This window comes from Zosterops lateralis, assembly GCF_965231275.1.
Source record: "Zosterops lateralis genome assembly, chromosome: 35".
Classification (NCBI taxonomy): domain Eukaryota; kingdom Metazoa; phylum Chordata; class Aves; order Passeriformes; family Zosteropidae; genus Zosterops; species Zosterops lateralis.
The window spans coordinates 1631521-1655511 of record NC_139795.1 but is presented as its reverse complement, the minus strand read 5'-3'; the positions used below and the strand labels follow the sequence as shown (position 1 = coordinate 1655511).

The window sequence follows — 23991 nt, the reverse complement described above, 5'->3', positions numbered from 1 at the left end:
GTTTTCGGGGGGTTTTGGGGTCAAGAATTGGGGTTTGGGGACATTGGGGACATCAGTGACTACGAGCTGATATTAACCCATTATGATAAGGAGGTTTGGGATTTTGGGAAAAAATTTGGGATTTTTAGGTGAAAATTTGGGGTTTTCAGGTGAAAATTTGGGGTTTTTAGGGCAAAAAATGGGGTTTTTAGGGCAAAAATTGGGGGGTTTTGGGGGGGTTTTGGGACATGAAGGGTTAATTCATTATGATAAGGAGGTTTGGGGTTTTGGGAAAAAAAATTGGGATTTTTAGGTGAAAAAATGAAGATTTTAGGGCAAAAAATGGGGTTTTTAGGGCAAAATTTGGGGATTTTTTGGGGGATTTTTTGAGGATTTTTTTGGGATTTTTTGGGGATTTTTTTGGGGATTTTTTGGGGGATTTTTTGGGGATTTTTTGTGGATTTTTTTGGGATTTTTTGGGATTTTTGGGGGATTTTTTGGGGATTTTTTGGGGGATTTTTTGGGGTATTTTGGGGGGTTTGGGGCCGTCAGGATGGCCCTGGAGGACATCAATGACCGCAGGGACATCCTGCCTGACTATGAACTGAGGCTTATCCATCATGACAGCAAGGTGAGAAAAAAAATTCTGCAAAAAATTTGGGGTTTTTTGGTGAAAAAATGAAGTTTTTAGGGCAAAAAATGGGGTTTTTAGGGCAAAAAATGTGATTTTTCGGTGAAAAAAATTAGATTATTGGGGGGGTTTGGGACATGAAGGGTTAATTCATTATGATAAGGAGGTTTGGGGTTTTGGGAAAAAAATTTGGGGTTTTTAGGTGAAAAAATGAAGTTTTTAGGGCAAAAAATGGGGGTTTTATGGTGAAAAAATGGGATTTTTTTGGGGGTGTTTCGGGGGAGTTCGGGACATGAAGGGTTAATTCATTATGATAAGGAGGTTTGGGATTTTGGGGTGAAAAAATGGGAATTTGGGGAAATAATTTGGGGTTTTTAGGTGAAAATTTGGGGGTTTTAGGGCAAAATTCGGGGGTTTTTAGGGCAAAAATTGGGATTTTTCGGGGGGGTTTTGTACCAGGTTTGGGGACATGAAGGGTTAATTCATTATCACACCAAGGTTTGGGATTTTTGGGGTTTTGGGGGAAAAAATTCGGGGTTTGGGAAAAAAAAAATGACGTTTCTAGGTGAAAAAATGACGTTTTTAGGGCAAAAAATGGGTTTTTTACGGTGAAAAAATGGGATTTTTCGGGGGGGTTTTGGGTCAGGAATTGGGGACATTGAGGGTGGATTTATTATCGTAATAATGTTTGGGATTTTGGGAAAAAATTTGAGATTTTTAGGTGAAAAAATGAAGTTTTTAGGGCAAAAAATGGGGTTTTTAGGGCAAAATTTGGGGTTTTTAGGGCAAAAAATGCGATTTTTCGGTGAAAAAAAATATGGGGTTTTGGGGGGTTTCGGGACATGAAGGGTTAATTCATTATGATAAAGAGGTTTGGGATTTTGGGGTGAAAAAAAATGGGAATTTGGGGAAATAAATGGGATTTTGGGGTGAAAATTTGGGGGTTTGGGGTGAAAAATTGGAATTTTGGGGTGAAAAATTGGAATTTTGGGGTGAAAATTGGGGATTTGGGGTGAAAAAATGGGATTTTGGGATGAAAAATTGGGGATTTGGGGTGAAAATTGGGGATTTGGGGTGAAAAATTGGAATTTTGGGGTGAAAAATTGGGGGTTTGGGGTGAAAATTTGGGAATTTGGGGTGAAAAATCGGAATTTTGGGGTGAAAAATTGGGGGTTTGGGGTGAAAATTGGGGATTTGGGGTGAAAAATTGGAATTTTGGGGTGAAAATTTGGGGGTTTGGGGTGAAAATTTGGGAATTTGGGGTGAAAATTTGGGGGTCAAAAATTGGGTTTTTGGGGGATTTTTGGGGTCAGAATTTGAGGGATTTGGGGTCAGGAACGATGGGATTGGGGAATTTTGGGGGACACCAGGAGAGGTTTGGGGTCACTGGGATGGGGTTGGGATGAAATTTGGGGTTGGGATGAGTTTTGGGATCAGGTTTGGGGTCACTGGGATGGGATTGGGATCAAGTTTGGGGTCACAGGGATGGGGCAGGGATATGGGGAAGGAGATCAGGAATGGGATTGGGATTTAGGATTGGGATTTGGGGCCAGGATTTGGGGCAGGATGTCAGGAATAGGATCAGGATTTGGGGCAGGAATGGGGCCGGGATTTAGGGCTGGGGGTCAGGAATAGGATCAGGATATGGGACCGGGATATGGGGCAGGAGGTCAGGAATAGGATCAGGATTTGGGGCAGGAATGGGGCCGGGATTTAGGGCTGGGGGTCAGGAATGGGATTGGGATATGGGGCAGGGATTTAGGGCTGGAATTTGGGGCAGGAGGTCAGGAATAGGACTGGGATTTAGGGTGGGAATAGGATCAGGATTTGGGGTGGGAATGGGGCTGGGATTTAGGGCAGGAGGTCAGGAATGGGATCAGGATTTGGGGCAGGGATATGGGGCCGGGATTTAGGGCTGGGGGTCAGGAATAGGATCAGGATATGGGACCGGGATATGGGGCAGGAGGTCAGGAATGGGATCAGGATTTGGGGCAGGAGTGGGGCCGGGATTTAGGGCTGGGGGTCAGGAATGGGATCAGGACTTGGGGCGGGAATGGGGCCGGGATTTAGGGCTGGGGGTCAGGAATGGGATTGGGATATGGGGCAGGAGTGGGGCCGGGATTTAGGGCTGGGGGTCAGGAATGGGATCAGGACTTGGGGCGGGAATGGGGCCGGGATTTAGGGCTGGGGGTCAGGAATGGGATCAGGATTTGGGGCAGGAGTGGGGCCGGGATTTAGGGCTGGGGGTCAGGAATGGGATCAGGATTTGGGGCGGGAATGGGGCCAGGATTTAGGGCTGGGGGTCAGGAATGGGATTGGGATATGGGGCAGGGATTTAGGACTGGGATTTGGGGCAGGAGGTCAGGAATGGGATCGGGATATGGGGCAGGGATTTAGGGCAGCGATTTAGGGCTGGAGGTCAGGAATAGGATCGGGATTTGGGGTGGGAATGGGGCCGGGATTTAGGACTGGGGGTCAGGAATGGGACCAGGATTTGGGGCAAAGGGTCAGGAATGGGGCCAGGATTTGGGGTGGGATCTGGGGCAGGAGATCAGGAATGGGGTCGGGATTTGGGGTGGGAATGGGGCCAGGATTTAGGGCTGGGGGTCAGGAATGGGATTGGGATATGGGGCAGGGATTTAGGGCTGGAATTTGGGGCAGGAGGTCAGGAATAGGATCGGGATTTAGGACCGGGATTTAGGGCTGGGGATTTGGGGCAGGAGGTCAGGAATGGGGCTGGGATTTGGGGCAGGAATGGGGCAGGGATTTAGGACTGGGATTTAGGGCTGGGGTTCAGGAATGGGATCGGGATTTGGGGCTGGGATTTGGGGCAAGAGGTCAGGAATGGGATCAGGATTTGGGATGGGAATAGGATCAGGATTTGGGGTGGAAATGGGGCTGGGATTTGGGGTAAAGGGTCGGGGATGGGATTGGGATATGGGACTGGGATTTGGGGTGGGAATAGGATCGGGATGTGGGGTGGAAATGGGGCCGGGATTTAGGGCTGGGGGTCAGGAATGGGATTGAGATTTGGGGCAGGAATGGGGTCGGGATTTGGGGCCGGGATTTGGGGCAGGAGGTCAGGAATGGGATCAGGATTTGGGATGGGAATAGGATCGGGATTTGGGGTGGAAATGGGGCAGGGATTTGGGGTAAAGGGTCGGGGATGGGATTGGGATTTAGGATCGGGATTTGGGGTGGAAATGGGGCAGGGATATGGGGCAGGAGGTCAGGAATAGGATCAGGATTTGGGGTGGGATTTGGGGTGGGAATGGGGCCAAGATTTGGGGCCAGGATTTGGGGCAGGAGGTCAGGAATAGGACTGGGATTGGGATTGGGATTTGGGGCAGGAATGGGGCTGGGATTGGGATTGGGATTTGGGGTGGGAATGGGGCTGGGATATGGGGCAGGGATTTAGGGCTGGAGGTCAGGAATGGGATCGGGATATGGGGCAGGGATTTGGGGTAAAGGGTCACAGATGGAACTGGGATTTAGGGCTGGGGGTCAGGAATGGGATCGGGATTTGGGGTGGAAATGAGGCAGGGATTTGGGGCAAAGGGTCAGGATTTGGGGCCAGGATTTGGGGTAAAGGGGCAGGAATGGGGCCGGGATTTGGGGCAGGAATGGGGCAGGGATTTGGGGCCGGGATTTGGGGTAAAGGGGCAGGAATGGGATCAGGATATGGGACTGGGATTTGGGGCAGGGGTGGGGCTGGGGTTTGGGGCAGGAATGAGGCCGGGATTTGGGGCAGGAATGGGGCTGGGATTTGGGGCTGGGGGTCAGGAATAGGATCAGGATTCGGGACTGGGATTTGGGGTAAAGGGTCGGGGATGGAGCTGGGATATGGGGCAGGGATATGGGGCAGGAGGTCAGGAATGGGATCGGGATATGGGGCAGGGATTTAGGGCAGGGATTTAGGGCTGGAGGTCAGGAATGGGGCTGGGATTTGGGGCAGGAATGGGGCAGGGATTTAGGACTGGGATTTAGGGCTGGGGTTCAGAAATGGGATCGGGATTTGGGGCCGGGATTTGGGGTAAAGGGTCAGGAATGGGATCAGGATTTGGGATGGGAATAGGATCAGGATTTGGGGTGGAAATGGGGCTGGGATTTGGGGTAAAGGGTCGGGGATGGGATTGGGATTTAGGATCGGGATTTGGGGTGGAAATGGGGCAGGGATTTGGGGCAGGAGGGCAGGAATAGGATCAGGATTTGGGGTGGGATTTGGGGTGGGAATGGGGCCAAGATTTGGGGCCAGGATTTGGGGCAGGAGGTCAGGAATAGGACTGGGATTGGGATTGGGATTTGGGGTGGGAATGGGGCTGGGATATGGGGCAGGGATTTAGGGCTGGAGGTCAGGAATGGGACCAGGATATGGGGCAGGGATTTGGGGTAAAGGGTCACAGATGGAACTGGGATTTAGGGCGGGGGGTCAGGAATGGGACCGGGATATGGGATGGGATTTGGGGTGGGAATTTGGGATTTGGGACTGGGATTTGGGGTCAGGATCTGGGGCAGAAGGTCACAGATAGGGGTGGGAATATGGGGCTGGAATTTGGGATTTAGGGCTGGAATTTTGGGGCCAGAAATTGGGATTTTGGGCCAGAATTTTGGGGCAGAATTTGGGATTTTGGGGCCAGAAATTGGAATTTTGGGCCAGAATTTTGGGGCAGAATTTGGGATTTTGGGGCCAGAATTTGGGATTTTGAGGCTGGAATTTGGGGCCAGAATTTGGGAATTTGGGGCCAAAATTTGGGATTTTGGGGCCGGAATTTGGGGCCGGAATTTTCGATTTGGGGCCAGACTTTGGGAATTTTTGTGGATTTTTTTGTGGAATTTTAGGACATTTTTGGGGTGGATTTTTGTGGATTTTTTTGTGCATTTTTTGTGTATTTTTGGGGGATTTTTTTCTGCATTTTTTGTGCATTTTGGGGGAATTTTAATGGATTTTAATGGATTTTTTTTTGTGCATTTTTTTTGTGTATTTTTGTGGGATTTTTATGGGATTTTTTAGCTTTTTTTTTGGGGGGGGCATTTTATGTGCATTTTTGTGGGGTTTTTTTGTGGATTTTTTGTGCATTTGTTGTGTATTTTAATGGATTTTTTTAGGATTTTTTTGTATATTTTTTTGTGCGTTTTTGTAGGATTTTTTAGGATTTTTTTGTATCTTTTTATGCTTATTTTATATTTATTTTTAATGGATTTTTTTTATTATTTTTTGTGCATTTTTTGTGCATTTTTTGTAGGATTTATTGTGATTTTTTTGTGCATTTTTTGCGCAATTTTTGTGGTTTTTTTTTTTAAATTTTTATGATTTTTGTGGGATTTTTTTGTGATTTTTTTGTGATTTTTTGGTGCATATTTTAGACCTTTTTTAGACATTTTTTAGACCTTTTTTTCTGTTCCAAACCCCGTGGTGACGGAGATGCTGCAAATCCAAAATTTTGGGGAGGATTTTTAAGGATTTATTTTTTTTTTAATGTGTATTTTTTGTGCATTTTTATGGGGTATTTTTTGTGTATTTTTTATGTATTTTTTTGTAGATTTTAATTGGATTTTTATGGGATTTTTTTAGAATTTTTTGTGTATTTTTTGTGTATTTTTATGGGATTTTTTTAGAATTTTTTGTGTATTTTTGGTGGATTTTTATGGGATTTTTATGGGACATTTTTTGATTTTTTAATGGGATTTTTAATGGATTTTTTGTGTATTTTTGGTGGATTTTTATGGGATTTTTATGGGACATTTTTTGATTTTTTAATGGGATTTTTTAATGGATTTTTTTGTGTATTTTTAATGGATTTTTTTGTGTATTTTTAATGGATTTTTTGTGTATTTTTTGTGTATTTTTCATGAATTTTTTTGTGTATTTTTTTGATTTTTTTGTGTATTTTTTTGATATTTTTGGGACATTTTTTGGACATGTTTTCGACAATTTTTAGACATTTTTTAGACCTTTTTTTGGGACATTTTGGTGCCTTTTTGTCGTCCTAAACCCCCCTAAATCCCCCCTAAATCCCTCCTGGTCCAGCTGGGTTTCCATGGCAACCACAACCTTTTTTTGTTCCCTTTTGGAATGAAAAATAAATGGGAAAAGTGGGGGAAGGGAGCCCTGAAATGGTGATTTTTAAAGGGGAAAAAAATGGGGAAAAATTGGGATTTTTTAGGGATTTTTTGCGGGATTTAAAAGGGATTTTTTAGGGATTTATTTTGATTTTTTTGGGAATTTATTTGGATTTTATTTGGATTTTTTAGGGGTTTTATTTTGATTTTATTTGGATTTTTTAGGGATTTTTAGGGATTTGAAATGGATTTTTAGGGGATTTTTTAGGGATTTTAAAGGGATTTTTTGGGGATTTTATTTTGATTTTTTGGGGGGATTTAAAAGGGATTTAAAATGGATTTTTAGGGGATTTTTTAGGGATTTTTAAAGGGGTTTTTTAGGGATTTTTAGGGGGTTTTAAAGGGGATTTTTTAGAGGACTTTAAGGGATTTTGGGGGGGATTTTTAGGAGATTTTTAAAGGGATTTTTAAGGGATTTTTTTAGGGACTGTTTGGGGATTTTAAAGGGATTTTTAAGGGATTTTTAAAGGGGTTTTTGAGGGACTTTTTAAGGGGTTTTTAAGGGATTTTTGGGGGGATTTGGGGGGTTTTTGGTGCCTTTGGGGCCATTTTGGAGATTTTGGGGTAATTTTAGGGACCATTTGGGGTAATTTCGGGGCAATTTTGGGGGCAATTTGGGACCATTTTGTGGGTTTTGGCTCCATTTTGGGAATTTGTGAGTTAAATTTGGATTTTAGGGCCATTTTGGGACCATTTTAGGGACTTTTGGGGCCATTTTGAGGATTTTTTTTCCGAGCAATTTTAGGATTTTTGGGTTAGAACTGGTTTTAACGAGTTTTTACTGGTTTTTAACTGGTTTTAATTGTTGTTTTTTTTTTTTTTTCCTGGGATTTTCCCTTTAGTGTGACCTGGACCAGACCTGGGGCCATTTTAACCATTTTTTGGGGTCATTTTGGGGTAATTTGGGGGATTTTTGTGCAGATTTTGAGTATTTTTGCAGGATTTTTTTTAGGAATTTTTGGGTTTTTTTAGGTTGGAACTGGGTATTTACTGGTTTTAACTGGTTTTTACTTTGATTATCCCCCCAGTGTCATCCTTGAATTTTTTAGTCCATTTTAGGGACTTTTGGCTCAATTTTAACCATTTTTTGTCATAATTTTGGGCTAATTTTGAGTATTTTTGCTCAGATTTTTCAGATTTTTTTTGGAATTTTTTTAGAAATTTTCTTTTTTTAGGTTTTAACTGGTTTTAACTGATTTTTCCTGCTCTTTTCCCGCAGTGTGACCCAGGCCAGGCCACCAAATACCTTTACGAGCTGCTCTACAACGACCCCATCAAAATCATCCTGATGCCCGGCTGCAGCAGCGTCTCCACGCTCGTCGCTGAGGCCGCCAGGATGTGGAATCTCATCGTGGTGAGTGAGAAAATTTGGGGTTTTTTGGGAAAATTAGAAAAAAAAAAAAGGGGGATTTTTGAGATTTTTTTGGGATTTTTTTCTGGGTTTTTTTGATTTTTTTTCTGATTTTTTAGGGATTTTTTTGGAATTTTTTTTTAATTTTTAAGGGGATTTTTTGTGAAATTTTTTGGATTTTGGGGGCTTTATTTAGATTTTTTTAAGGGATTTTTTTAGGGATTTTTTTGAGATTTTTTGGGATTTTTAAAGGGATTTTTTTGGGATTTTTTGAGGATTTTTTTAAAGGGATTTTTTAGGATTTTTTGGGGGATTTTTTAGGGATTTTTTGGAATCTTTTTTGAGATTTTTTTGAATTTTTTTTTTTTTTTTTGAGATTTTTAAAGATTTTTTTGAGATTTTTTAAGATTTTTTGGGGATTTTTTAGGAATTTTTTTTGAAATTTTTATTATTTTTAAGAGGATTTTTAAGGGATTTTTTTGGGATTTTTTTGGATTTTTTAGGGATTTTTTAGGGATTTTTAAAGGGATTTTTTTGGGATTTTTTAGGGATTTTTAAAGGGATTTTTCGGGGATTTTTGGGGGGATTTTTTGGGATTTTTAAAGGGATTTTTTGGGAATTTTTTTGGGGATTTTTTGGGGGATTTTTTTGGGATTTTTGGGGGATATTTGGGGATATTTGGGGGTTGCTGATGCCCGGCTGCAGCAGCGTCTCCACGCTCGTCGCTGAGGCCGCCAGGATGTGGAATCTCATCGTGGTGAGTGAGAAAATTTGGGAATTTTTGGGGTTTTTTAATGGGGATTTATTGGGGAAAAATTGGAGAATTTTTGGGGATTTTTTGGGATTTTTTTGGGATTTTTGGGGGATTTTTTTGAATTTTTTTTTAATTTATTTTGAATTTTTTTGAATTTTTTTTGAATTTTTTTTTGAAATTTTAATGGATTTTTTGGGATTTTTTTTTTTTTTTTTTTTGGATTTTGTAGTGGGTTTTTTTGGGTTATATTTGGGATTTTATTGAATTTTTTTTTAATTTTTTTGAAATTTTTTTGGATTTTGAAAAGGATTTTTTTGTGAATTTTTTTGAAATTTTTTTGAGATTTTTTGGGATTTTTTTAAAGACTTTTTAGGGATTTTTTAGGGATTTTTTAGGGATTTTTTGGAATCTTTTTTGAGATTTTTTTTAATTTTTTTTTATTTTTTTTTGAGATTTTTTAAGATTTTTTTGAGATTTTTTAAGATTTTTTGGGGATTTTTTAGGAATTTTTTTTGAAATTTTTATTATTTTTAAGAGGATTTTTAAGGGATTTTTTTGGGATTTTTTTGGATTTTTTAGGGATTTTTTAGGGATTTTTAAAGGGATTTTTTGGGGGGATTTTTTTGGGATTTTTTAGGGATTTTTTGAGATTTTTTAGGGATTTTTTGGGGATTTTTTTGGGGATTTTTTAGGGATTTTGGGGGATATTTGGGGATATTTGGGGGTTGCTGATGCCCGGCTGCAGCAGCGTCTCCACGCTCGTCGCTGAGGCCGCCAGGATGTGGAATCTCATCGTGGTGAGTGAGAAAATTTGGGAATTTTTGGGGGTTTTTTTATGGGGATTTATTGGGAATTTTTTGGGGATTTTTTGGGATTTTTTTCTGATTTTTTTCTGAATTTTTTCTGATTTTATTCTGATTTTTTTCTGATTTTTTAGGGATTTTTTTGAATTTTTTTTTTTTATTTTTTAAATGGATTTTTAAAGGGATTTTTTAGGGATTTTTTTGGAATTTTTTGGGGATTTTTGGGGATTTTTTTCAGATTTTATTCTGATTTTTTTCTGATTTTTTAGGGATTTTTTGGGATTTTTTTTGGATTTTTTTTTTAATTTTTTGAGTTGTTTTTTTTTTTCCAATTTTTAAGGGGATATTTTTAGGGTTTTTTAAGGGATTTTTTAGGGGTTTTTGGGGATTTTTTGGGATTTTTTTTGAATTTTTTTTTTCATTTTTGAGTTGGTTTTTTTTTTCAATTTTAAGGGGATTTTTTAGGGGTTTTAAGGGATTTTTTGGGGATTTTTTTAGGATTTTTTTGGGATTTTTTAGGGATTTTTAAAGGGATTTTTTGGGGATTTTGGGGGGATTTTTTGGGATTTTTAAAGGGATTTTTTGGGAATTTTTTGGGGGATTTTTTAGGGATTTTTGGGGGATTTTTGGGGGATATTTGGGGGTTGCTGATGCCCGGCTGCAGCAGCGTCTCCACGCTCGTCGCTGAGGCCGCCAGGATGTGGAATCTGATTGTGGAAAGAACCAAAAATTGGGATTTTTTTCTTAAATTTTAGGCTTCTTTTTATTTATTTATTGTTTAAAAAAAAATAGGAAATTTTTGGGAATTTTTTGGGATTTTTTTGAATTTTTTGTGAATTTTTTTATTTTTTTCTTAAATTTTTTTTGATTTTTTTTTTTTTTTAGGAATTTTTGGGATTTTTTAAAAGGGATTTTTAAGGGATTTTTTGGGATTTTTTTAGGGATTTTTTCTGATTTTATTCTGATTTTTTTCTGATTTTATTCTGATTTTATTCTGATTTTTTTAGGGATTTTTGGGGATTTTTTGGGGATTTTTTTGAAATTTTTTTGAAAAATTTTTTAATTTTTTTTTATTTTTTTTGAATTTTTTTTGAATTTTTAAGGGATTTAAAAAATTAGGATTTTTTTAAATTATTTTTGGGGGATTTTGGGGATTTTTTGGGGATTTTTTGAGATTTTTTTGGGGGGATTTTTTAGGGATTTTTTTGGGATTTTTTGGATATTTTTTAAATTTTTTTCCCAGTTTTTCCCATTTTTTCCCCACTTTTTCCCTGTTTATTTTTCCCATTTTTTCCCAGTTTTTCCCAATTTATTTTTCATTTTTCCCACTTTCTTTTCCCCAATTTCCCCCATTTTTCCCTTTTTTTTTTCCTTTTTTTCCCGTTTATTTCCCCCATTTTTTCCCTTTTTTTTTTTCCCTTTTTTCCCATTTATTTTTCCCATTTTTTCCCATTTATTTTTCCCGTTTTTTCCCCCGATTTTTCCCATTTTTTCCTGTTTATTTTCCCTTTTTTCCCATTTATTTTTCCCATTTATTTTTCCCATTTATTTTTCCCATTTTTTCCCATTTATTTTCCCTTTTTTCCCGTTTATTTTTCCCATTTTTTCCCGTATTTTTTCCGTTCCCTCCCAGGTTGTTCCCGGTTGTTCCCATCACTCCCAGACCATCCCCGACATTCCCAGATTGTTCCTGTCACTCCCAGGTTGTTCCTATTCCCAAAATTCCCATTTTTCCCTCAATTCCCATCCCAAAATTCCCAGAATTTCCATTTTCCCCATCCCCAAAAATCCCTCAATTCCCATCCCAAAATTCCCAAAATTCCCATTTTTCCCACCCCAAAATTCCCACAAATTCCCAAAATTCCCATAATTCCCAAATTCCTATTCCCAAAATTCCCAGAATTCCCATTTTTCCCATTTCCAAAATTCCCATAATTCCTGTTTACCCATTCCCTCAATTCCCATAATTCCCAAAATTCCCGTTCCCAAAATTCCCAAAATTCCCATCCCCAAATTCCCAGAATTCCCAGAATTCCCATTTTTCCCAAATTCCCATCCCCAATTCCCCCAAATCCCAAAATCCCAAATTCCCCAAATCTCCCCCCAAAAAACCCCAAAAATCCCCCAAAAAATCCCTAAAAAAATCCCTAAAAAATCCCCAAAAAATCCCAAAAAATCCCAAAAAATCTCCAAACCTCCCCAAACCCCAAAATTCCCTAAAAACCCCAAATTTTTGTTCATTCCAGCTCTCGTACGGCTCGAGTTCGCCGGCGCTGTCGAACCGTCAGCGTTTCCCGACGTTTTTCCGGACTCACCCGTCGGCGACTCTGCACAACCCGACGCGGGTCCAGCTCTTCAAGAAATGGGGCTGGACCAAGATCGCCACCATCCAGCAGACAACGGAGGTCTTCACATCGGTGAGAAGCCCAAAAAATAATTCCCAAAATTTCCCAAAATTGTCCAAAATATGTAAAAAAAATTCCCCCCAAAATGTCAAAAAAATCCCCCAAAAAATTCTGCCGAAAATGGCAAAAAATCCCCCCAAAAATCACAAAAATACTCAAAAAAATTCCACAAAAAATCTCAAAAGTTCCTCAAAAAATCCCCCCGAAATTCCCCCTAAAAATCCCCAAAAATTCCCAAAAAATCCCCCAAAAATTCCCCCAAAAAATTAAAAAAAAAAATTCCTCAAAAATTCCCCCAAAAAATCCCCAAAAAAATAAAAAAAAAATCCCCCAAAAATTCCCCAAAAATCCCCAAAAAATAAAAAAAAATTTCCCAAAAAATTCCCCCCAAAATTTCCAAAAATTCCTCAAAAAAATCCCCCCAAAATTCCCAAAAAATTCCCCCCAAAATTCCTCAAAAAATCCCCCAAAAATTCCCCAAAAAATCCCCAAAAATCCCCAAAGAATTCCCCAAAAATCCCCCCAAAAATTCCAAAATATTCCCCCAAAAATCCCCCCAAAATTCCAAAAAAAATCCCCCAAAAATTCCCCAAAAAACCCCAAAAATTTCAAAAAAATTCCCCAAAAATTCCCCAAAATTCCCCCAAAAATTCCCAAAAAAATTCCCAAAAAATCCCCAAAAAAATCCCCCCAAAAATCCCCCAAAAATTCCCAAAAAATCCCCAAAAAAATCCCCAAAAAAATCCCCAAAAAATTCCTCAAAAAATTTCCCAAAATTCCCCCAAAAAATTCCAAAAAAATCCCCAAAAAATTCCCAAAGAATTTCCCCCAAAAATTCCACAAAAATCCCCCCAAAAAATCCCAAAAAATTCCCAAAAAATCCCCCAAAAAATCCCCCCAAAATCCCCAAAAAATTCCCAAAAAAAACCCCAAATTTATTTTTTTGTCCTCCGCAGACGTTGGACGACCTGGACCAGCGGGTGAAGGAGGCGGGGCTGGAAATCACCTTCCGCCAAAGTTTCTTCTCCGACCCGGCCGCGCCCGTCCGGAACCTCAAGGTGACACCCAAACCCCACCCTTGGGTGCCCCCCACCCTTGGGTGCCCCAATTTTGGGACATTCCACCCCAATTTTGGGATTTTTACTCCATTTTTGGGACCCCCCCACCCCATTTTTGGGATTTTTACCCCATTTTTGGCTCCTCCCACCCCATTTTTGGGATTTTTTACCCCACCCTTGGGTGCCCCCCACCCTTGGGTGCCCCAGTTTTGGGACCTCCCACCTCAATTTTGGGATTTTTACCCCATTTTTGGGATTTTTACCCCATTTTTGGGACCACCCTTGGGTGCCCCCCACCCTTGGGTGCCCCCCACCCTTGGGACCCCATTTTTGGGACCTCCCACCCCAATTTTGGGATTTTTACCCCATTTTTGGGACCCCCCATCCTTGGGTGCCCCCCACCCTTGGGACCCTCCACCCCATTTTTGGGACCCCCCACCCCATGTTTGGGATTTTTACCCATTTTTGGGATTTTTTACCCCATTTTTGGGATCAAAAACCCCATTTTTGGTTCCACCCAAACCACCCTTGGGTGCCCCCCACCCTTGGGTGCCCCCAACTCCAATTTTGGGACCCCCCCACCCCATTTTTGGGACCAAAAACCCCATTTTTGGGACCACCCAAACCACCCTTGGGAGCGCCCACCTTACCCTTGGGTGCCCCCCACCCTTGGGTGCCCCAATTTTGGGACCTCCCACCCCAATTTTGGGATTTTTGGGACCTCCCACCCCATTTTTGGGACCACCCAGGGGTGCCCCCCACCCTTGGGACCCCCCACCCCAATTTTGGGATTTTTTACCCCACCCTTGGGTGCCCCATTTTTGGTTCCACCCACCCCAATTTTGGGACGTCCTACCCCAATTTTGGGACCTCCCACCCCTTTTTTGGGATTTTGGGACCACCCACCCCAATTTTTGGGACCACCCTTGGGTGCCCCCCACCCTTGGGTGCCCCATTTTTGGGACCCTCCCACCCCATTTTTGGGATTTTTTTCCAACATTTTTGGGATTTTTACCCCATTTTTGGGACCTCCCACCCACCCATGGGACCTCCCGTCCCATTTTTGGGAGCACCCTTGGGTGCCCCCCACCCTTGGGTGCCCCAATTTTGGGACCCTTCACCCCATTTTTGGGATTTTTTACCCCATTTTTGGGACCAAAAACCCCATTTTTGGGATCTCCCACCCCAATTTTGGGATTTTTTCCCCATTTTTGGGACCCCCCACCCCAAAATTCCATCGGGGTCAATGGGGATCGATGGGATGGGAGGGAAGGGGAAATATGTAAATGATATGCAAATGAGGTGGGCGTGGCCCTGAGGATGGTCCAATCCCCCGGCAGCGTCAGGACGCGCGGATCATCGTGGGGCTCTTCTACGAGACCGAGGCCAGGAAAGTCTTCTGTGAGGTGGGGGATTGATGAGTCAACGATGATCGATCGATGATGGTTGATTGATTGATTGATTGATGATGGATCAATGATGATTGATTGATGATGGATCAATGATGATTGATTGATGATGGATCAATAATGATGATAGATCAATGGTGATGGATCAATAACAATGATGGATCAATGATGATGGATCAATGATGATTGATTGATTGATTGATGATGGATCAATGATTGATTGATTGATTGATGATGGATCAATGATGGTGGATCAACGATGGATCAATGATCGATCAATGATGATGATGATAAATCAATGATGATGGATGGATGGTGGATCAATGATGATGGATCAATGATGGTGGTGGATGAATAATGGTGGATCAATGATGATCAATGATGATTGATCGATGATGATGGATCAATGATGATGGATCAACGATGATGATGATGATCAATGATGATGGATCAATGATGGTGGATCAATGATGGTGGACGGATGATGATGGATCAATGATGATGATCAATGATGGTGGATCAATGATGATGATGGATCAATGATGATGGATCAATGATGATGGATCAATGATGGATGATGATGATGATGGATCAATGATGGATGGTGGATCAATGATTGATCAATGATGATGATGATGATGGATGATGATGATGGAACGATGATGATGGATCAATGATGGATCAATAATAATGATGGATCAATGATAATGGATGATGATGATGGCGTATGGTGAATCGATGATGATGATGATGATGGATCAATGATGATGATGATGATGATGGTGGATGAATGATGGTGGATCAATGATGATGATGGTCAATGATAATGATGGATCAATGATGGATCAATGATGATTGATTGATGATGGATGATGGATCAATGATCATGGATCAATGATGATGGATGGATGGATGGATGGATGGATGATGATGATGGTGGATCAATGATGGTGGATCAATGATTGATTGATAATGGATGATGGATCAATGATGATGATGATGATGATGGTGGATCAATGATGATGGATCAATGATGATGGTGATGATGATGATGATGAGGATGATGATAAATCAACGATGGATGGATGGATGATGGATCAATGATGATGATGATGATGATGATGATGATGGTGGGTGGATGGAGGATGATGACAATGATGGATCAATAATAATGGATGATGATGATGATGATGATGGATCAATGATGATGGTGGATCAATGATGGTGGATCAATGATAATGGACGATGATGGATTAATGATAATGATGGTCAATTATAATGATGGATCAATGATGGATGATGATGATGATGATAAATCAATGATGATGGACAGATGGATGATGAATCAATGATGGTGGATCAATAATGATGGATCAATGATGGATGATGATGATGATGGATGGATGGAGAATGATGATGATGATGGATCAATAATGGTGGATCAATGATGGACATTGATGGATCATTGATGGATGGATGGAGAAGGATGATGGATCAATGATGATGGATCGATGATGATGATGATGATGGATGAGGATGATGATGGATACTGATAATGATGATGGATCAATGGTGGGAATTGATAGATCATGGATGGATGGAGACGGATGATGGATCAATGATGGTGGATGATGATGATGATGGATCAATGATGGTGGATCAATGATGATGATGATGATGGATGATGATGATGGATAATGATAATGATGATGGATCAATGGTGGGAATTGATAGATCATGGATGGATGGAGATGGATGATGATAATGGATCAATTATGATGGATAATGATGGATGGTGGATCAACGATGACGGATCGTGATAATGGATGATAATTATGATGATGATGATGGATCAATGGCAGAAATTGATGGATCATGGATGGATGGATGAAGATGGACGACTGATCAATGATGATGACGATGGATGGATTTTGATATTGGATGGATGATGATGATGATGGATGGATTCCAATGACGGATGGATTTTGATAATGGATGACGATGACGGATGGATTCCAATGATGGATGGATGATGATGACGGATTGATGACGATGATGAATGGATCGATGACGATGATGGACGGACAACGACAACAAATCTCCCCACCCCTCCCAAGGTCTACAAAGAGAAACTCTACGGCAAGAAATACGTCTGGTTCCTGATTGGCTGGTACGCCGACAACTGGTTCCGCATCAAGGACCCGGCCATCAACTGCACCGAGGCCGAGATGGCCGAGGCCGTCGAGGGTCACGTCACCACCGAGATCGTCATGCTCAACCCCGAGAACACGCGCAGCATCTCCAACATGGTACTGGGAGCACTGGGAGCACTGGGAGGGGTCGGATGACCCGATCGTTGGGTCATCGTTGGGTGTGGCCAATCCAACTGTTGGGTCATCGTTGGGTGTGGCCAATCAGACTGTTGGGTCATCGTTGGGTGTGGCCAACTCAACCTTTGGGTGGTGGCCGACCCAACTCTTGGGTCAATGTTGGGTGTGGTCAACCCAACTGTTGGGTCAATGTTGGGTCAATGTTGGGTCAACCTTGGGTGGTCTCCAACCCAACTCTTGGGTCAATGTTGGGTCAATGTTGGGTCAACCTTGGGTGGTCTCCAACCCAACTCTTGGGTCAATGTTGGGTCAACATTGGGTGGTCTCCAACCCAATTTTGGGTCAACATTGGGTGGTCTCCAACCCAACCATTGGGTCAATGTTGGGTCAATGTTGGGTGTGGCCAACCCAACCATTGGGTGTTGACCAACCCAACGATTGGGTCAACCTTGGGTGGTCTCCAACCCAACTGTTGGGTCAATGTTGGGTCAATGTTGGGTCAACCTTGGGTGGTCTCCAACCCAACTCTTGGGTCAATGTTGGGTCAACATTGGGTGGTCTCCAACCCAACCACTGGGTGTCGACCAACCCAACCATTGAGTCAACATTGGGTCAACTTTGGGTGGTCTCCAACCCAACCATTGGGTCAACGTTGGGTCAACATTGGGTGATCTCCAACCCAACCATTGGGTCAACCTTGGGTGGTCTTCAACTCTTGGGTCAATGTTGGGTCAACCTTGGTTGGTCTCCAACCCAACTCTTGGGTCAACGTTGGGTCAATGTTGGGTGTGGTCAACCCAACCATTGGACGATCTCCAACCCAACCATTGGACGATCTCCAACCCAACCGTTGGGTCAATTTTGGGTCAACATTGGGTGGTCTCCAACCCAACCGTTGGGCCGTCGTCTCCCCAGACGTCCCAGGAATTCATCGAGAAGCTCCAGAAGAGGTTGGGCAAGAACCCGGAGGAGACCGGCGGCTTCCAGGAGGCGCCGTTGGCCTACGACGCCATCTGGGCCTTGGCCTTGGCCCTCAACAAGACGTCCCAAGAGTTGGTCAAGAAGGGTTTGAGGTTGGAAGACTTCAACTACAACAACAAGAACATCACCGACGAGATCTACCGCGCCCTCAACTCGTCGGCTTTCGAGGGCGTCTCGGTGCGTGGCTGGGATTTGGTTTTTGGGTGGAGGTGACACCAAATTTGTCACCAAAATTAATTTTTGGGTGGAGGTGGCATCAAAATGTGTCACCGAAATTCATTTTTGGGTGGAGGTGACATCAAAATGTGTCACCAAGAGTCACCTTTGGGGTTGAGGGGAGCCCAAGGGTGTCCCCAAAGTGTCCCCAAAGTGTCCCCAGGGGTGTCCCCAGGGTGTCCCAAGGGTGTCCCCAGGGTGTCCCCAGAGTGTCCCCAGGGTGACCCCAAGGGTGTCCCCAGGGTGTCCCCAAAGTGTCCCCAAGGTGTCCCCAAGGTGTCCCCAAGGTGTCCCCAGAGTGTCCCCAGGGTGTCCCCAGGGTGTCCCCAAAGTGTCCCCAGAGTGTCCCCAAGGTGTCCCCAAGGTGTCCCCAGAGTGTCCCCAGGGTGTCCCCAAGGTGTCCCCAAAGTGTCCCCAGGGGTGTCCCCAAAATGTCCCCAAAGTGTCCCCAGGGTGTCCCCAAAATGTCCCCAAAATGTCCCCAAAGTGTCCCCAAAGTGTCCCCAAAGTGTCCCCAAGGGTGTCCCCAAAGTGTCCCCAGGGTGTCCCCGGGTGTCCCCAGGGTCCAGGGGTGTCCCCAAAGTGTCCCCAGGTGTCCCCAGGGTGTCCCCAACGTGTCCCCTGTCCCCTCCAGGGCCACGTGGTGTTCGACGCCAGCGGGTCCCGCATGGCCTGGACCCTCATCGAGCAGCTCCAAGGTGGGTGAGAGGACAATTGGGGATATTGGGGGACATTGGGTGACACTGAGGGACAATTGGGTGACATTGAAGGACATTGGGTGACATTGGGTGACAACATTGGGTGACACTGAGAGACAATTGGGTGACATTGGGTGACATTGAGGGACATTGGGTGACACTGTGGAACATTAGGTGACATTGACGACAATTGGGTGACACTGAGGGACATTGGGGGACATTGGGTGACATTGAGGGACAAATGGGTGACACTCAGTGACACCGAAAAACATTTGAGTGACACTGTGGGACATTGGGTGACACTGAGGGACATTAAAGGACATTGGGTGACATTGGGTGACATTGGGTGACACTGAGGGACAATTGGGTGACATTGAGAGACCAGTCGTGTCACCTGTGCCATTGTCACCCATTGTTACCTGTCCCATTGTCACCTGTGGTGTCACCTGTCCATTGTCACCTGTCCATTGTCACCTGTCCATTGTCACCTGTGATTGTCACCTGTGCTGTCACCTGTCCCATTGTCACCTGTGATTGTCACCTGTCCATTGTCACCTGTCCATTGTCACCTGTCCATTGTCACCTGTGATTGTCACCTGTCCCATTGTCACCTGTCCATTGTCACCTGTGATTGTCACCTGTGATTGTCACCTGTCCCATTGTCACCTGTGATTGTCACCTGTCCATTGTCACCTGTCCATTGTCACCTGTGATTGTCACCTGTCCCATTGTCACCTGTGATTGTCACCTGTGGTGTCACCTGTGATGGTCACCTGTCCCATTGTCACCTGTCCATTGTCACCTGTGATTGACACCTGTCCATTGTCACCTGTCCATTGTCACCTGTCCCATTGTCCCCTGTGATTGTCACCTGTCCATTGTCACCTGTGATTGTCACCTGTGATTGTCACCTGTCCATTGTCACCTGTCCATTGTCACCTGTGATTGTCACCTGTGATTGTCACCTGTAATTGTCACCTGTCCCATTGTCACCTGTCCCATTGTCACCTGTCCCATTGTCACCTGTGCTGTCACCTGTCCCATTGTCACCTGTCCCATTGTCACCTGTGCTGTCACCTGTCCATTGTCACCTGTCCATTGTCACCTGTGATTGTCACCTGTGATTGTCACCTGTCCATTGTCACCTGTGATTGTCACCTGTCCATTGTCACCTGTCCATTGTCACCTGTGATTGTCACCTGTTGTCACCTGTTGTCACCTGTGGTGTCACCTGTCCCATTGTCACCCGTTGTCACCCGTTGTCACCCGTTGTCACCCGTGGTGTCACCTGTCCCAGGTGGGGTGTACAAGAAGATCGGTTACTACGACAGCACCAAGGACAACCTGTCCTGGTACAACAACGACAAATGGATCGGTGAGAAATAAACCGGGGAATTTGGGGGAATTTGGGAAAAATGGGGAAAAAATTGGGGAAAATTGGGGGAAAATTAGGGGAAAATTTGGGGGAAAATTGGGAAAATTTGGGGGGAAATGGAGGAAAAGAATGTGGAAAAATTGGGGGAAAATCGGGGGGAAATGGGGGAGAAATGCAGGAAAAATTGGGGAAAAATGGGGGGAATTTGGGAAAAATTGGGGAAAATTTGGGAAAAAATTGGGGGGAAAATGGGGGGAAAAATTGGGGGAAAATGGGGGAAAATTGGGAGGAAAAATGGGGGAAATGGAGGAAAAAATGAGGGAGAAATGGGGAAAAAATGGGAAAAATGGAGAAAAAAATAGAAAAAAATTGTAAAAAATTGGGAAAATTTTGAAAAAAAAATTGAAAAAAATCAGGGAAAAAATGGTAAAAAATTGGGAAAAAATTAAAAAAAATTGTAAAAAATCAGGAAAAAATAGGAAAAAAATTTGTAAAAAAATTGGGAAAAAAAGGGGAAAAATGGAGAAAAAATTGTAAAAAATTGGGAAAAATTGGGGAAAAAATGGGGAAAAATTAGGAAAAATCCTTCTAAACCTCCCCAAACCCCCCAATTTTTTAAATTTATCCCAATTTTTCCTCCTCAGGGGGTTCCCCTCCGGCCGATTACACCAAGGTGATCACGACCTTCCGTTTCCTCTCCCAAAAATTGTTCATTTCCGTCTCGGTTTTGGCGTCGCTGGGGATCGTCCTGGCCCTGCTTTGTTTGGCCTTTAACATCTACAATGGACACGTCAGGTGGGGGAAAAAATCCTGGAATTCCTGAAAAAAATTCCCCAAAAAATTCCTGGTTTTTTGGGGTTTTTTTCCCCCGTTTTTCCCCTTTTTTTCCTATTTTTTTCCCATTTTTTCCCAATTTTTTCCCCATTTTTTTCCTAATTTCCCCCATTTTTTCCTATTTTTTTCCATTTTTTTCCCTTTTTTTTTCTCATTTTTTCCCATTTTTCCCCATTTTTTCCCTCATTTTTTCCCCCAATTTTTCCCCAATTTTTCCCCATTTTTTCCCATTTTTTTCCAATTTTTTCCCATTTTTTCCATTTTTTTTCCTATTTTTTTCCTATTTTTTCCCCTTTTTTTTTCCTATTTTTTTTCCTTTTTTCCCCATTTTTTTCCTATTTTTTCCCCATTTTTTCCCCATTTTTTTCCCATTTTTTTCCTCAATTTTTTCCCCATTTATTCCCCATTTTTTCCCCATTTTTTTCCCATTTTTTCCTCAATTTTTTCCCCATTTATTCCCCTTTTTTCCCCATTTTCCCCCCAATTTATTCCCCCATTTTTCACCATTTTTTCCCAAATTTTCCCCCATTTTTCCCCATATTTTTCCCCGTGAATTCCCCATTTTTCCCCCATTTTTTCCCCTTTTTTCCCCATTTTTTCCCCATTTTTCCCCATATTTTTCCCCATTTATTCCCCATTTATTCCCCATTTTTTCCCCATTTTCCCCCCAATTTTTTCACCATTTATTCCCCATCTTCCCCCCATATTTTTCCCTGTGAATTCCCCTTTTTTTCCCATTTTTTCCCCCTATTTTTTCCCCATTTTTCCCCATTTTTCCCCATTTTTTCCCCATTTATTCCCCATATTTTTCCCTGTGAATTCCCTATTTTTTCCCCATGAATTCCCTTCAAATCCCATTTATTTTTCCTTATTTAATTCCCGTTTTTCCGCAGGTACATCCAGAACTCTCAGCCGTACCTGAACAACCTGATTTTCCCCATTTTTCCCCCAATTTATTCCCCCATTTATTCCCATTTTTTCCCTATTTTTTCCCCCATTTTTCCCCCATTTTCCCCCTATTTTCCCCCCATATTTCCCCATTTTTTCCCCATTTATTCCCCTTTTTTTCCCCATTTTTCCCCATTTATCCCCTTTTTTTCCCATTTTCCCCCCAATTTATTCCCCCATTTTTCACCATTTTTTCCCAATTTTCCCCCCATTTTTCCCCATATTTTTCCCCGTGAATTCCCCATTTTTTTCCCATATTTTTCCCTGTGTTTTCCCCATTTTTCCCCCATTTTTCCCCCATTTTTCCCCATATTTTTCCTGTGAATTCCCCATTTTTTCCCCATTTTTCCCCCATTTTTCCCCTTTTTTCCCCATTTTTCCCCATTTTTCCCCATATTTTTCCCCATATTTTCCCCATTTTTTCCCCATTTTTTCCCCTCCCAATCCCATATTTTATTCCCGTTTTTCCGCAGGTACATCCAGAACTCCCAGCCGTACCTGAACAACCTGACGGCCGTGGGCTGCACCCTGGCCCTGGCGGCCGTTTATCCCCTGGGCCTCGACGGGTACCACATCGGCCCGGGGCTGTTCCCCTTCGTCTGCCAGGTGGGGAGAAAAATTGGGAATTTTGGGATGGAAAATGGGCAGAAAAATGGAAATTTGGGGATGGAAAATGGGATGGGAAAACGGGAAATTGGGATGGGAACAGGCGGGTACCACATCGGGCCGGGATTGTTCCCCTTCGTCTGCCAGGTGGGGAAAAATGGGGAAAAAAACATGAAATTTGGGAAAAAATGGCAATTTGGGAAAATTTGGAGGGAAAAATGGGATGGAAAAATTGGATGGGAACAGGCAGAGAAATGGGAAAATGGGATGGGTAGAGGAGAAAAAATGGGAAAATTGGGATGGGAAGAGGAAAAATGGGGTTGGGAACAGGTGGAAAAACAGGTGGGGAAATGGGAAAATTGGGAATAGGAAAAATGGGATGAAAACAGAAGGAAAAACAGGTGGAAAAAAAGGAAATGGGATGAGAACAGAAGGAAAAACAGGTGGAGAAATGGGGAAATTGGAATGGGAAGAAGTGGAAAAATGGGAAGGGAAGAGGTGGAGAAATGGAAAAATGGGATGGGAAAATGGGGATGGGAAGAGGCAGAAAAATGGGGTGGAAAAATGGGAAAATTGGGATGGGAAGAGGTGGAAAAACAGGTGGAAAAACAGGTGGAGAAATGGGAAAATTGGGATGGGAAAATTTGGATGGGAAGAGGAGAAAAAACGGGAAAATTGGGATGGAAAAATGGGGATGGGAACAGGTGGAGAAATGGGAAAAGGGATGGGAAGAGATGGAAAAAATTGGGATGAGAACAAGTGGAAAAACAGGCGGAAAAATAGGAAAATGGGATGGGACGAGGAGGAAAAATGGGTGGAAAATTGGGATGGGAAGAGGCGGAGAAATGGGCAAAAAAAATTGGGATGGGAAGAGGAGGGAAAATGGGAAAAATGGGAAAATGGGAAGAGGAAAAATTAGATGGGAACAAGTGGAAAAACAGGTGGAAAACAGGTGAAAAAATGGGAAAAATGGGATGGGAACAAACAGGAAAAAACAGGTGGAAAAATGGGATGGGAAGAAGTGGAGAAATGGGAAAATTGGGATGGAAAAAATGGATGTTCTTGGAAATATTCAGGAATTCCGACTGTTGTTTTTCTCCGGGAATTTTTGGGAATTCAGGAATTGTTTTTTCCAGGCTCGGCTGTGGCTGTTGGGGCTGGGGTTCCAAAAATGGGGGAAAAAATCAGGATTTTTTTTGGGAATTCCGGGAATTCCGACTGTTGTTTTTTCCAGGAATTTCCGGGAATTTTTGGGAATTCCGACTGTTGTTTTCTCCAGGAATTTTCGGGAATTCTGGAATTCCGACTGTTGTTTTTCTCTGGGAATTTTTGGGAATTCTGGGAATTCCGACTGTTGTTTTTTCCGGGAATTTTTGGGAATTTGGGAACAATCGGAAACAACCAAAAATGGGAAGAAAAAAATGGGAGAAAAATTTGGGAATAATTAGAAATGGAGCCAAAAAATGGGGGAAAAAAATCAGGAATTTTTTTTG

General features: G+C 42.7%; 1 protein-coding gene across 1 annotated transcript in view; it reads left to right on the top strand.

Moving 5' to 3' along the window:
* Window positions 1-249: 249 nt before the first annotated feature.
* Window positions 250-23991, top strand: part of LOC310921572 (gamma-aminobutyric acid type B receptor subunit 1-like) — a gene marked incomplete at its 3' end in the record, with an annotated part of 28609 nt that continues 4867 nt past the window's right edge. Inside the window, exons 1-12 of the mRNA XM_083881735.1 lie at window positions 250-610; window positions 7950-8084; window positions 11885-12055; window positions 13000-13101; window positions 14442-14507; window positions 16628-16819; window positions 17756-17998; window positions 18672-18735; window positions 20033-20110; window positions 20755-20905; window positions 22366-22498; window positions 23635-23806. Coding sequence (XP_083737861.1) covers window positions 533-610; window positions 7950-8084; window positions 11885-12055; window positions 13000-13101; window positions 14442-14507; window positions 16628-16819; window positions 17756-17998; window positions 18672-18735; window positions 20033-20110; window positions 20755-20905; window positions 22366-22498; window positions 23635-23806 — 1585 coding nt within the window. The 5' untranslated portion in view covers window positions 250-532. The remainder of the gene's footprint in view (window positions 611-7949; window positions 8085-11884; window positions 12056-12999; window positions 13102-14441; window positions 14508-16627; window positions 16820-17755; window positions 17999-18671; window positions 18736-20032; window positions 20111-20754; window positions 20906-22365; window positions 22499-23634; window positions 23807-23991) is intronic.